General features: G+C 40.9%; 1 protein-coding gene across 1 annotated transcript in view; it reads right to left on the bottom strand.

Moving 5' to 3' along the window:
- LOC308078855 (uncharacterized protein) overlaps positions 1-14,736 on the bottom strand; it is a gene marked incomplete at its 5' end in the record, with an annotated part of 216,942 nt that overhangs the window by 10,994 nt on the left and 191,212 nt on the right. Inside the window, 11 exons of the mRNA XM_080420199.1 lie at positions 2,641-2,750; positions 3,428-3,593; positions 5,991-6,053; positions 6,242-6,295; positions 7,570-7,587; positions 8,292-8,345; positions 8,986-9,039; positions 9,872-9,925; positions 11,771-11,824; positions 11,951-12,004; positions 12,628-12,681. Of these exons, the coding sequence (XP_080276325.1) occupies positions 2,641-2,750; positions 3,428-3,593; positions 5,991-6,053; positions 6,242-6,295; positions 7,570-7,587; positions 8,292-8,345; positions 8,986-9,039; positions 9,872-9,925; positions 11,771-11,824; positions 11,951-12,004; positions 12,628-12,681 (735 nt within the window). The remainder of the gene's footprint in view (positions 1-2,640; positions 2,751-3,427; positions 3,594-5,990; positions 6,054-6,241; positions 6,296-7,569; positions 7,588-8,291; positions 8,346-8,985; positions 9,040-9,871; positions 9,926-11,770; positions 11,825-11,950; positions 12,005-12,627; positions 12,682-14,736) is intronic.

Below are 14,736 nucleotides of genomic sequence, written 5' to 3' on the forward strand. Positions count from 1 at the left end.
CCATTTGAGGTCCTCCTCGATGTGTACTCCGAGGAACTTGAACTCGCTGACCCTTTCCACTACAGCACCGTCGATGAGGATGGGCGCATGGTCTCTCCGCGGCCTCCTGAAGTCCACGATCAGTTCTTTGGTCTTGTCGACGTTAAGAGCGAGGTTGTTCTCCCGGCACCAGAGTGCCAGTGAGTTGATCTCCTCTCTATAGTCAGACTCGTCGTTGTTGACGATTCGGCCTATCACTGTCGTGTCGTCCGCATACTTTATGATGGTGTTGGAGACATGTGTTGCTATGCAGTCATACGTGTACAGGGAGTAGAGGAGAGGGCTCAGCACGCATCCCTGGGGTGCTCCGGTGTTGAGGGTCAGGGGGTCGGATGTGATGCTGCCCATTCTCACCACCTGATGTCGGTTGGACAAGAAGTCCTGTATCCAGTCGCACATGCTTGGGTGTAGCCCTAGGTCTCTAAGCTTTTTGTCAAGTATTGCTGGGACAATGGTGTTGAATGCTGAGCTGTAGTCCACGAACAGCATACGTACATATTTGTCCTTCAGCAGCTTGTTGTCCATGTGCGAGAGGACGGTGTGGAGAGCCATGGCAATAGCGTCGTCGGTGGATCTGTTTTTGCGGTATGCATACTACCACGGATCCAGCGAGGCAGGTAGCGTGGAGCTGATGTATTCCCTCACCAGTTTCTCGAAGCACTTGCTGACGGGGTGAGAGCGACAGGTCTCCAGTCGTTCAGGCATGTCACTTTGGCCTTTTTGGGAATGGGCACAATGGTTGACATTTTGAACCCTGCAGGGACCACAGCCTGGGAGAGGGAGAGGTTAATGATGTCAGCGAAGACACCCGCCAGCTGGTCTGCACATGCCTTAAGGACCCGGCCTGGAATCCCATCAGGTCCGGCTGCCTTATGGATGTTGACCCGTGCGAAGGCTGTACGCACTTCTCTCTCCGAGATGATTAGAGGGTTCTCCTCTGCTGGTGCTGCTGATGGCCCCACTTGGCTGCCGCGGTTGGGGCTGATCTCAAACCGGCCGTAGAAAGTGTTCAGTTCGTTGGGGAGGGAGGCAGGCGGGTTCACCTCGCTTCTGGTTCTTGTTTTGCAGTCTGTCAAGGTGTGTACCGCCTGCCATGTGCTCCTGATGTCGCCATTGCTGAGTTGGTCTTGCATCTTTTTTGTGTAGGCCTTTTTCGCCTTCCTGATGGCGCTGTTTAAGGCTGACAATGTGTCGTGATTCGAGACATTGTGAGCTTGTAGATCTGCAATTTCAACAATGTTGTGCGCTTGTAGATCTTCTATTTTGGCAATTGTTACACGCCAGCGTCGTACAATTAAGTATAATACAGGGCTTAAATGCCTAATCAGCCTAATCTAATTAGTCGATTATGAAAAGATCTATTTAAATTAATCTGTTGATTCGCAAACACTTTTAACAGTGGCGGACAAAGTACTCAACACCAGTACTTAAGTCAAAATATAGATACTTCAGGTAAAATATTACTAAACTATAGTGAAAGTTGCTCAGTCAAAATTGTAATTGAGTTAATGCTTTTAAAAATACTTACTGTAAGTATCCAAAAGTTAATCCTATCCTATATTAGAATTGGCTTAAGGGAGGACCGGCCGGCCAGAATCTCCATATATGGGCATAAAAGGGACAAGGACTGGCAGATACAGAGATCTTCATATATGGGCATATCAGTCTGATCGGCCACTACGCGGCCCAAACCTCTAGTGCTTTTAAAATTACTTAAAGGGATATTTCACTTTCAAACATGTTTGGGGTCATTTTTACAAGTTAGATTCCGTCCTTGATTCTGGTGACTGATATTGTCCTTCTAATGCATGAGGGGGCCGTGTTTTTTCAATTACTTTTTTCATGTGTGTTTTCAATTAATCTAACATGGTTAAAATGGAGCTTGAAGTTACAATAGGTTTATATAGGAAGGGGTCTAATATGTCTAATATGTCTAGGTCTAATAAAATGAATATGAAATATCTAAATACTGAATAAAGCAACGTATAAACTGTCTGGGGTGTTCAAAAAAGCCAGAGTAGACGTTCAAATGACCCCAATCATGTTTGAAAGTGAAATATCCCTTTAAGTGTTCAAAAGTACAAATTACAGAATTTGATATGAATGCATTGCTGTATTGAAATTTTAACATTTTCCAAAAAACAGTGGTGTGGAGTGAAATTTGTCAAAGGTGTGTGTGGTGTGTGTGTGTGTGTGTGTGTGTGTGTGTGTGTGTGTGTGTGTGTGTGTGTGTGTGTGGCGTGCTCGCGCAAGGAAATATAAATGAACATGTAGGCACTTCATTGTTCAAATCAGGGGTTCCCGCACTTCTTAGCTCGAGACCCAAAAGAGAAATGTGGTCTCCCTTATGAATACATTATGAATTATTTCAAAAACTTTGAAAATAGCCGATCTACTTGTGAGCTTGTAGATGTGCTACTTTCACAATTCTTAAAACGTTTTTTTTTTATTTATTTTTTAATGGATTTTGTATTTTATTTTATGATTGTTTGAAAAATTTGTGATTTGTTTTCTAGATCTTTTTAAAAATAGGACCTAAAGGAAACGTAATAAAAAAATATTTAAAAAATCAAACAGTGGTTCATGTTGGTGCTCATGTACCTGGGACTCTCGAGGATGAAGGCAGGTTTGTTTTGAAGCTTCCGAAAAACTGCAGTAGGCCAGTAGAGCATCAGCTGGACTGCCCTGGTTGGGGTCGATGTAATACATGCCTGCAGAGAGTATAAGCACAATATGAACTGTGATATTCATGGACGAAGGCCTCAAATCCACAGCTATTCCCCTAAGGTGAAATTCAATACTGCTCTAATGCATTAGATGATATAAAAAAACCTTACTGATATGAACGGAATGGACTTTACTGTGCAAAGCGCCATTAAAAAACACCTTGAAAACATTTACAAGAAAGAAGCGGGGCTTGAGGTGCGCCTGAGCGAGAGGCCAAAGCTGAGACACGATAACTTGCGGATCACGCGTTATCCAGCACACGCACAAGGGTGCAAAAGCACCTCCGTGCTCCTCGTGAGAACGTTTTCCTTCCATTAAAATGAAGGATAAGGTGGAATCTGGGTTACGCAACATGTATTTCCGTCGCAAACTTAACACCAAGCCTTCATTGCGGAGACTCATTTTATTTATTTTATTTTAAGCATTATGTGAACAGGGTTTTAGACTGTTAATCTGATACTCTAGGAGTTAAATAAACACTGGAGGACTTTACAATGTAGATTGGGGGTCCCAGAGATAAACAAATAGTACCAAAATGGGGGTCCATGGCCTCTAATGGTGGCCGGGGAAAAAAAGCGGACCCTTGAGTGTTCACGGGCGGGGGTGTCTCCAGCAAAATCAGTAAATAGATATAAAATAGAACCCGGTGCTTCAGACCGACCGCTGGAATAGTTGGGGTGGCAGAACCACAGCTCCAGGCAGCTGGTGGCGGGATGCTCCTTGGTGCCATCAGGAGGATCCACCAGCAGCCTCAGGTCCTGCTCCAGAGACTCCAGCAGACTCTGGATCAGCGGGTAGTTCGGCCTATCTGACACATACATCAGGTCCTATAGAGCGAAAAAAAACACACAAATGCCAGTGGTGGGAAAAAAGTACTCAAATGTTTTACTTAAGTAAAAGTATCAATACTGCAATGTAGAAGTACTCCGTTACAAGTGAAAGTCCGGCATTCAAAATTGACTTGAGTAAAAGTATTGGTATCAAAATGTAGTTAAAGGTAGGGTAAGTGATATTTTTTGGTTAAAACAAAAAGTATTTTGTTAAAAGGTTAAAATACTATATTCTGATAGTAATCATTGCTATAGAGTGTTTTTTCAGTAACAGATGTCTCCCTGTCTCTCCAGCTCTTTAATAAACAGAAAATAAAATTTTCGGTAGGTGTCAAAATCTCAGCCAATCAGGAGAAAGTACCCATTTTTAAGCTTAATTTGTATAGTGTTCCAGTTCCAATTTTGCATGCTCATTTCTTAGTGTCATCACTTCCAATTTCACTTGTTTAATCTATATCCTGATTGAGTTCTCTGTCCTGGTTGGATCAAATTGGAAATGAAACTGAAACTGAAACGAAAATGCATTTTCTGTTTAATAAAGAGGTGGAGAGACATGGAGACTCCTAATACTGAACAAACACTCTATAGCAATGAGTACTATCAGAATATAGAGCTATTTAACAATTATTTTAACCAACGCAAATCACTTACCCTACCTTTAAAGTACCAAAAGTAGAAGTACTACAATGTTTTCAAATAGCCTATGTATAAAATAGGGCTAAAGTGGTTAATGTATGTTTTATAACTTGGTAATATATTTATATCTGCAAAGTAACTAAAGCTTTCTAATAATTGTAGTGGAGTAAAAGTACAATATTTGCCTCTGAGATGTAGTGGAGTAGAAGTAAAAGTATAGACAATTGGAAATACTCCAGTAAAGTAAAAGTACCTCAAAATTGTACTTAAGTGCAGTACTTGAGTAAATGTATGTACTTAGTTACTTTACAACACTGTCCTAGAGCAAAAAACACACAAATGCACGCACGCACGCATACACACACACACTTTTAATCATCATTCGGTAGAGTTACAATGAGCACGGCAATTAACCACTTCCTCCCCTGTGGTGGGTCCTCTGGGCCTCTGGGTACACCAGAGGCCCAGAGGAACCAGTTGAATACAGAAGACTCCACGCCGCCGGTTCAGCAAAGTTCAGAGTCTCTATCAAACCATTAAGACCGGGAAAGCATCTGTCGTTTTAGATTTGAACCACGTTTAACCATTATCTTATACTTTGGCTATTCAAAAATAGGACATAATACAAGCTCGTAGCGCGGCACCGAGTGCCGCGCTATGAGCTTGTAGATCTGCTATTTTTTGAAAAATCATGAAAATGTGTTTAAATCTTTGAATATATATATTAGTTTAAAGCGAATATTTGTAACTCAAATCTTTGCTTCTGGGGGATTCTACAAATAAAAATGTCTACTAAATCCTAACAGTTTTTTGAAAAAACGTATGTTGCTATAATCAGTGGTTCTCAAGCTTTTTCATGTCAAGGACCCCCAAAATGATATGTATTTCTCAAAATATGTTATTCCAGGGACCCCCCAGATTAGAAGCAAAGATTTGAGTAAAACATTTTCGCTTTAAAATAAATAAATATATATATATATTCAGATTTGCACACATTTTCACGATTTGTCAAAAATAGCAGATCTGCAAGCTTATTGCCGCGCTATGAGCTTGTATATCTGCTATTTTTGAATAGCCAAAGTATAAAACAATGGTTAAAGTGGTTACACATATGCGTTTGTATGCAGAGATGACAGCATGCAGAAGATCGCAAGAGAGCTGTCTGTCACCCACTAGTCTGCCTGTTACAGTACTCTATATACGGTTTGTTCCAAACCTGTCAACGAATGAACATCTGTTTTTAATCCATCATTTCTGACATTTAATTAATTAATCACAATTGATCATTTATGACTACATAACCAGGACGTCCTTTCATTTTAACATTTTTAGGGCATCTTGACCTAGTGTGTCAGTCACTCTTGATTAAAAATTGAGGTTTGTCATAGGACTTCAAGGCGGGGGGGGGGGGGGGGGCTTGATGAAAAATAAAAAAGACTGAGGCTGAGAGCTGACTGAGTCTGGAGATTGATCTCATGATGCTGATTGGAAGTTTACATCACAACCCAATCCAGAAGGACCACATGGTTAATAGAGAGTCACATGCTTCTCTCAATGAGGGAAGGAGAGAAATCCTCTAAGGCAATACGAATACATGACTCACTATTTAATCTGGCTGTGTTCCTATGTAATCTAATGTGTAGTGTAACTTAAATGTGTGTAGCAGGTTGTCATCATCGCTCGTATTTCCCCACAACACTCATTCAAACATTTAAAAAAATACCCAATCTACAAGCTCAACACAATGCGTCACGTTACCTTGAGCTGAGTCAGCGTGATGTTCAGCGATGGCCCTGGGAGCCCGGCCGTCCCTGGTGGTCCCTGAAACCCATGAAGTTTGGTAAAAATTGCAACTCTGCAAAAATGTCCTACTTAACCAGTTTAACGCTGGTGTCCCTATTTTGGGCATAGGCAAAAATGTTTACACGCACACACACACACACAGGCACACACACACACACACACAGTATAGCTTTAAACAGGTGTGTAACTCAAGCTGTCCGACCCACCGGTAAGCCCCTCCTCCCATACTGACCAGGTAAACCTGGGAAGCCTTTCAGACCCTATAAGGGGAAGACAGTACAGTATTCAATAAGTGTGGTACAGTATGTATACACAGCTCTGAAAAATGTTATGTAGCGCCTTTATCCAAAGCGCTTTACAATGTGAATTACATTCACCCGGCAGAGGCAACCATGCAAGATGCCATCAGGGTTGCCAGATCTGCTTATTATAATTTCCCCGCAAGATTTTATTTGAAAATAGCAGATCTACAAGCTTGTAGATCTGCTGATCTGCTGAGCTTGTAGATCTGCTTTCAAATAGCTGATGTATATGTTAAAGTGCTCATGTGGCCCATAGTCGCTTCTTTTGGGCTGGTTTTCCTAGACCTGGTTGCTTGTTTCTCTCACAGAATCTGGCAACACTGGATGCCAACCTGCTCGCCATGAGCAACTAGTTAGGGGTTCAGTGTCTTGCTCAAGGACACTTCAACATAAAGCCAGGAGGCGTCCGTGTTCCGAACCGGGAACCTTCTGATTCAAAGACGGCGCACTCTACCTCCTGAGCCCAGTGCTGACCCCCCCCCCCACCAGTATGAGTTATTTAACCCATTCAATCCGGGAACGCATCTGTGTCACTTTGGATTTCTTTGGCTATTCAAAAATAGCAGATATACAAGCTCATGCTTGTATATCTGCTAGCTTGCTATTTTCTTTTTTTTAAATCGTGAAAATGTGTGCAAATCTTTGAATACAGTAGAGTTTTTTACTCAAATCTTTGCTTCTGCATGGGGGTCCCTGGAACAAAATATTTTGAGATGGGGGTCCGCGGCCAAATACATTGATATGAAAAAAATGTTGAGAACCACTGATATTATATAATATTTTTTTGAACTCATTCAGAAGACATTTGTAGAATCCCCAGAAGCAAATATTTGAGTTAAAAATGTTCGCTTAAAAAAAATACATATTCAAAGATTTGCACACATTTTCACGATTAAAAATAAAATAATGCAGAGCTTGTATATATTTTTGAATAGCCAAAGAAATCTAAAAATGACACAGATGCGTTCTCGGCCTTAACGGATTAAGCAATTCACTGATGTGTAAATATGTCAATGTACACTTTTACAAAAGCCAGTTATGCTCCGACAGTGAGCCTATACAGTATCTCCAAAGTACATCCAGTTTATAAGGACTTTTGCAGTCAACAAATAATACAGAGCAATACTAACACACACACCTCCGTAGCATTTTCTCATGACATAAGATGAACATAAGCATCAGTGAGTCTGAAGCACAGGGAATGAGCTTTAGGATATTACAGTAAATCATACCTTTAATCCAAATAGACCCTGCAAGAGATGAGAGAACAACAGATGAATAAAAACACGTTACACCTTACTACAGCACTGCATATTTACCGTACATATCGTTACTGTCCGTCAGAAACTTTGTATTATTTCATATTTTTTCTCAATCGAATCCAATACTTCATCATCCAAGAGTGTCGGGATTCAAATAATAATACAAAATTTAAAAATGATTACAAAAATGGCCAAAGTAGCAGATCTACAAGCTCAAAACGCGTCGCGTCGCGCCACGTTTCGAGCTTGCCGATCTGCAACTTTTGATGTTTTTGTAATCATTTTTAAATTTTGTATTACTTTACATGAAAATAGAAGATCTACAAGTTCACAACAGGCCACGATGCGACATGTTGTAAGCTTGTAGATCGGCTATTTTCACTATTTTAAAATGTTTTAAAACAATAAAAAGGAGCGGTTTTTGGATATATGAGGCAACGATATCCACAACGGTCCACTCTGAAATGTGTCGAACTGCTCTAGCAGCAAAGGCAGCCTTTTAGCGCTCCCATCTACTGAAGCAAGTACCCATTAGCCACGGTGTCAGAGTTTGAAGAGCCCAGGGAACGGCTGTTTCCAAAGAGACGATGGACTGAATACAGTCATAATCCATTGCTAAATTGAAAATGCTACGACAGAATGGCAATTGAACTCCAAAGGATATAAACCTTTTTGAAAGAAAACAGACTTACAGGTAGGCCTGGCATTCCTGCTGAACCCCTTGGTCCGGAAGGACCAATATGGCCCTAAATAAAACAAATAAAATGTTCAGTTATGACAGAGACCATGCTCAATAAGAAAAATTCCCACAGCAAACCTATTCAAATACAGCCAGTAGCAGAAAAAGTACTCAAATGTTTTACTTAAGTAAAAGTATCAATACTGCAATGTAGAAGTACTCTGTTACAAGTAAAAGTCCGGAATTAAAGAGCAAAGGTTATTGGCATCAAAATGTACTTAAAAGTACCAAAAGTAAAAGTACTAAAATGTTTGAAAATAGCAGATCTTCAAGCTCACAACGCGTCGCGTTGTGAGCTTGTATATCTGCTATTTTCAAATAGCCTAGACCATAAAACAGGGCTAACGTGGTTAATGTATGTTTTATAATATCATAATCTATATCTGAAAAGTAACTAGTAACTAAAGTTTTCAAATAATTGTAGTCGAGTAAAAGTACAATATTTGCCTCTGAGATGTAGTGGAGTAGAAGTAAAAGTATTGGAAATGGGAAATCCTACAAGTACAAATACCTCAAAATTGTACTTAAGTACATCACTTGAGTAAATGTACTTAGTTACTTTACACCACTGAATACAGCCCATATCCAAGTTGCTCGTTGAAAATCCAGTAATGCAACACATTATGATTTGAAAGTCAAAAGTATACCTGTTCTCCTTTAAGGGCATTCACTCCTGGCATTCCGACAAGGCCCTGAATACCCTGCACAAGATACAGTATGATTAAAATAACACTGCATGGTGGAACACACTGTAAGATACTGCATCTTAAAAAGTAGTCGTATTCTCTCTCTCTCTTATTCAGAACCTTAATATGGAGGATCTGACTGCTATAGCCACATCAATGATATACATGACCTTTAACCACTTAACCACCCCAGCATCCATATTTTCGCAGATCTACAAGCTCACAACACGTGCCGTTATATAGATGGACAAAAGCGGTCCAAGTACAGTTACATCTCAGATCCGCTTGACTAAGAATAGAGGGTTTAAGTAGTTTAGGGGGTGGGGGTTTGAAAATGTTATCAGGTAGGATTATGTTAAAGGAGAAATCCGGACATTTTAAGTGTTATCTTTGATGTGTAGTTACTCACTCACCGAGTTATGAAGTGGCGTTGAGTTTTTCCAGCGATTCCCCTGTCTGTGAGTCTGGTCGACCCCCACTATTGGCATAGTGGGAGGCGCGTGTCTTAGTGAAAATCGCCTAATTCCACAGCTCCAAACTTCTTTTTTTTCCCACAAATCCTCCTCATGGTGTCTCCTGATACTTTCACATGCACTGTTTATCACTCACGAGCTGGCGTTCATGGTCAGCGACGTGAATGTTTTCCTCTCGCGTGAAATCTCGCGTCTCGCGAGATTTCCCGTCCTCGGCTCACTGCGCTCCTCGGGAAATCTCGCGAGACGCGAGATTTCAAAAACTCAACGCCACTTCATAACTCGGTGAGTGAGTAACTACACATCAAAGATAACACTTAAAATGTCCGGATTTCTCCTTTAAATCATGAATCATAATCCCTGCCAGTACATACCTTTAAGCCAGCACCTCCCGGTGGTCCAAGCAGCCCCACTTCACCTTTTTCTCCCTGAAGGTACAAAGAGCATAAAAAAAGTAAGTAAGCCAAATTTTTAACCCAAACCCCAAAGGTTTCTTTTTTTTAAATAATTATATTTTATCGACAGATAAGTATCAATGTACATGGCATGCTCTACAACGAGGTGTCAATTATTAAAAATGTTTTCCTCACATGACGAAACACATAATACGCATATTACAGATAAACAAACAAAAGAAAGAACAAAAGCAACATAATATTGTACTTTAGAGGGCAAACAAAAAAAAAAAAAAAAAGAGAAATCTAAAACAGAGGTTTTGTGGAGTTCAGTTACTCCATACTGTATGACCTGGCCTCTTAACTGTTTGACATAGACTGCTGGGCGACCACCCCGATGCCCCCTTCAAAAGGGAAGGTATATATTAGAAGGATGAGAGGACATTTGTAAAAGAGGGTGGGAACTTGTGGGTTGTTCTAGTGGACCAGGTTTAGATTGAGTCTAAATGGTTAAAGTGAGTAATGAGTGGCTGCCAGTACTTTAAAAAATGTGTTGGTTGAACCCCTGAGGTTTCTGTCAAAAGTGAATCAGTTAAACACTGATGTTATCTAGTGGGGTCCTGCTTGGTTGAAGGGTGAACGCTTAAAGGTCTTCACACACCGGAGCCGTGATGAATAAATGATCGAAACAGACCTGCATTTTTTTTTCAATTAATCACATGGAAAAAAATGCCTCAGGTGTGAAAGCATGCACCTTTAGGTCGTCTCAATTTATTGATAAACTCATTTTTTTCTCCTTTCTTTCTTATTTCGGGGCTTATCTGTCTTTATTTGGATAATACAGTGAAGAGTGACAGGAAACAGGGAGAGAGGCGGGGGGTGACGCACAGCAAAGGTCGCCGGGCTTGGGAATCGAACCCGCGACTCACGGTCAGGCTGCATTAGAGCCTACTGTATGGGCCCTATTTTCGCTAGTGCCTTGCCCATTATCCCTAAACTTCTTTGCAATTTTTTTTACTATTTTTAAAAACATTTTCTAATAGTTCAACTAGCCGATCTACATCGACACGTTGTGAGCTTGTAGATTGGCTATTTGAACTATTTGAAAATGTAGGCCAGTGGTTTTCAACCCTTTTCATATCAAGGTCCATTATTTGTTGGCCATTTGAGCCACAGACTACCATTTGATGAGTTTTAGCCTCTCAGACCCAAGACTTCAAATATTTTGTTATCGTTGGATGAGATTTTGTCCACAACTCCATGTTGTATTGATGTGGTACCATAGGTACCGCATCAATTTACATTAAGTTATGCAGATGTTTAACAATAACTCTTGAGAGCGCAAAATGAAACCAAATGGACCCGCAGCCGCAAGGGTCCATTTGGTTTCATATTACACTCTCAAGTGCTAAAGAAAGATCTATAAGGGTCCATTTGGTTTCATATTACACTCTCAAGTGCTAAAGAATAAAGATCTATAAGGGTCCATTTGGTTTCATATTACTGTACACTCAAGTGCTAAAGATCTATAAGGGTCCATTTGGTTTCATTTTACACTCTCAAGTGCTAAAGAATAAAGATCTATAAGGGTCCATTTGGTTTCATATTACACTCTCAAGTGCTAAAGAATAAAGATCTATAAGGGTCCATTTGGTTTCATATTACACTCTCAAGTGCTAAAGAATAAAGATCTACAGTATAAGGGTCAATTTGGTTTCATTTTACACTCAAGATATAAGGGTCCATTTGGCTGGGGACCACCTGGAACCCCCCTCAAGGACCCCTCAAGGACCACTGGTGGTCCCCGGACCACTGGTTGAGAACCACCATACTAATAGGCCAAGGGCGCCCACATGTTGGAACTCCTTCTCGTCTTACCTCGCTTCCCGTTATACCCTGGTCCCCCGGCTCTCCACGCAAGCCAGGGATTCCCTTGTTAAAAAAAAGAGAGACCATTGTCAATTTTGGATAGAGTATAAACTGATATCAGAGCATTTTCACAATGTAATGCATTGTTGTAATGCAAAATGTTTAAAAAAATGAACACAATTGACTTACAATGAGCCCCGACCAACCGAGAGGACCTTGCAATCCTGGGTCTCCCTCGTCTCCCTTTTGGCAAGGAAAGTTTATTTTTGTATAGCATATTTAATACACAAAAAGGGGAATTCAAAGTGCTTTACATGAGGCATAAAACAGCATTTAACCCGTTCAAATCTGGGAACGCATCTCTGTCATTTTAGATTTATTTAGCTATTCAAAAATAGCAGATCTACGAGCTCACAGCGCGGCACTCTGTGAGCTTGTAGATCTGCTATTTTTTTTTAACATTTTTGCAAATCTTTGAATAAATATTTTTTAAAGCGAACATTTGTAAAATATTTTGTTCCAGGGACCCCCCAGAAGCAAAGATTTGAGTTACAAATGTTCGCTGTAAAAATATATATTTTGAAAAGATTTGCACAAAATAGCAGATCTACAAGCTCATAGCGCCCCAGCCCACAGGTTGAGAATCGCTGAAATAGAGCAGTGGTTCTCAAACTTTTTCATGTCAAGGACCCCCTAAATGATATGTCATTTGGCTACAGACCCCCATGTTTTCAGACGGGGGTCCCTGGCACAAACACAGCCACATACTAATCCGGGCGTCCTTGAAATGAGAAAGTTTGAGAAGCACTGACCCGAAGAATAATAAAGTGTAGTTTAATGAATCATTACATGAGACAACCACCAACCTTGGGTCCTCGTTCTCCCCTGGTGCCTCTGATCCCAGCCTTCCCTCTCTTCCCCTGTGGATGTGTTCACCATGTTTTTCAATGAGGCAATACAAAGCAGAGCAGCATGACGCGCACGTTGAATCACCTCATCTTTTATGCATGGATGTGTCCATGCAATTTTGTCAAACTGTTGCAATTTATCACACACACACTCACTCACAAACATACACTTGCACACAAGAACACAAACATCCCATACTTTGCATGCATGCATGTACTAGGATATCTCTTAATTAAGAAACGCACATACACTCGCGCACACACACACACACACACACACACACACACACACACACACACACACACACACACACACACACACACACACACACACACACACACACACACACACACACACACACACACACACACACACACACACACACACACACACACACACACACACACACACACACACACACAAATAATAATAGTAATACACAAAGGCATTATAATCATACAGTGTCTTCACTAGATGGATTCATTAAAGTCATCTTCTACATGTCATTAAATCTCAAGATTGCTTTTCTGTCCCCGGACACATACATTTTATATGTTTGTTTATACAAATAAACGGTATTATTAAAACTCTTTGTTCTTGTTGTTTTACTAGTTTATCTGGGAACTGTGCCCTCTAATAATTTAATAGAAAGCTTGGAATTCTTACATTCCATCCACTAATCTACTATTCATCCATCCTTCCATTTACTCATCCATCCATCAACCCACTGGTTCCCAAACCTTTAAGCTGAAGACCCAAAAGAGAAATGTGATGTCTCCCCAGGACACAAACTAGTGAAAATAGCCGATCTACAAGCGATGCGACACGTTGTGAGCTTGTAGATCCCCACGCAACAACAGCCACGCCCCCCTTTCTACAGCCACTGTACCCTCTTTCCTGGGTAGGGTATAAGTATAAACGGAAGTGCACGCCGTCTATAGGACTGCGGGCTCTATTCAGAGCCAGATTTGAACAAACCACTAATTAGGGATTTCGGACTAGGCAAGAGGCGTTTCCCCGCAAAATTCGGTATTCTATGGCACCCCCCTCACCCGCCAAACACCTGAGCTACCCGTTACATTATGCATAGGTGTGGTTTGGGCGTTACAATGATAAAACCAATCACCGTGCCAGAAGCCATTGCCTTTAAGAGAAGACTGCGCTAGCCGTCATCCCGATCCAATATATGCTCTAGCCTATCTACCTGTCTGCACTGTTGCCTGGTCTGATTATTATAAGCCACATTGGGCTTGTTTTCCTTCTTTTTTTTTTTTTTATCCAAATACATTTTTATATTAATTTGTAGCCTATTGTGTTCACAATAAGCTTGTCATATTAGTCAGATCCGGAATAGTATATGAAAGCCATTTAAAATATGTATACTATTGGTACACACTGGCTGCTCCCAAATAATTAATTACATCATGTTGCGACAACGCTCCTACGTGGTACACAGACAAACAGTAGCACATGGGTATAATAAATTGGACAGTTTTAGGAAAGGTCTATAGCCTATGTACTCACGTTGGCTGTTATCGTTCTATTTCCACCGTTCTAATGGATTCCAGGGGTGTGTAAACATCTCTGAAGTTGCTCCATAGTTTCCTCTGAAGTGACGCAAAGTTAACTTACATCCATATTGTCCCCGTTATCTTTCATCATCCACCTTTGTTCAGTAATCCCGAACAGAGCTAAACTTTAAGTTTACATCAATCAAAGCCTCTCAAACCCAGACACATTGCTGCGATGCGTATGTGCGTCGCCTACCCAAAATAACAGACATACAAGCTATCAACGGCGCTGCGTCATGTCGTGTCGACAGTTACAGATCTGTTATTTTGGGCAGCATACAATGAGGCGCTCGCGCGCCACGGAGTAGCCTATCACTAAACCAAAAACATTACATTACGTGGTCAACAACATACTAGACATGTAACTTGCTTGGAGCTTTTAATGCAGTGGTTCTCAACCTGTGGGTCGAGACCACAATGGAGCACCCAACGCCTGGCGAGCTTGTAGATCTGCTATTTTCACAATATTTATCTGTGGAACCGAGTCAAACAAAA

This window comes from Gymnoscopelus braueri (genome assembly GCF_963280865.1).
Source record: "Gymnoscopelus braueri genome assembly, chromosome: 22".
Classification (NCBI taxonomy): Eukaryota; Metazoa; Chordata; class Actinopteri; order Myctophiformes; family Myctophidae; genus Gymnoscopelus; species Gymnoscopelus braueri.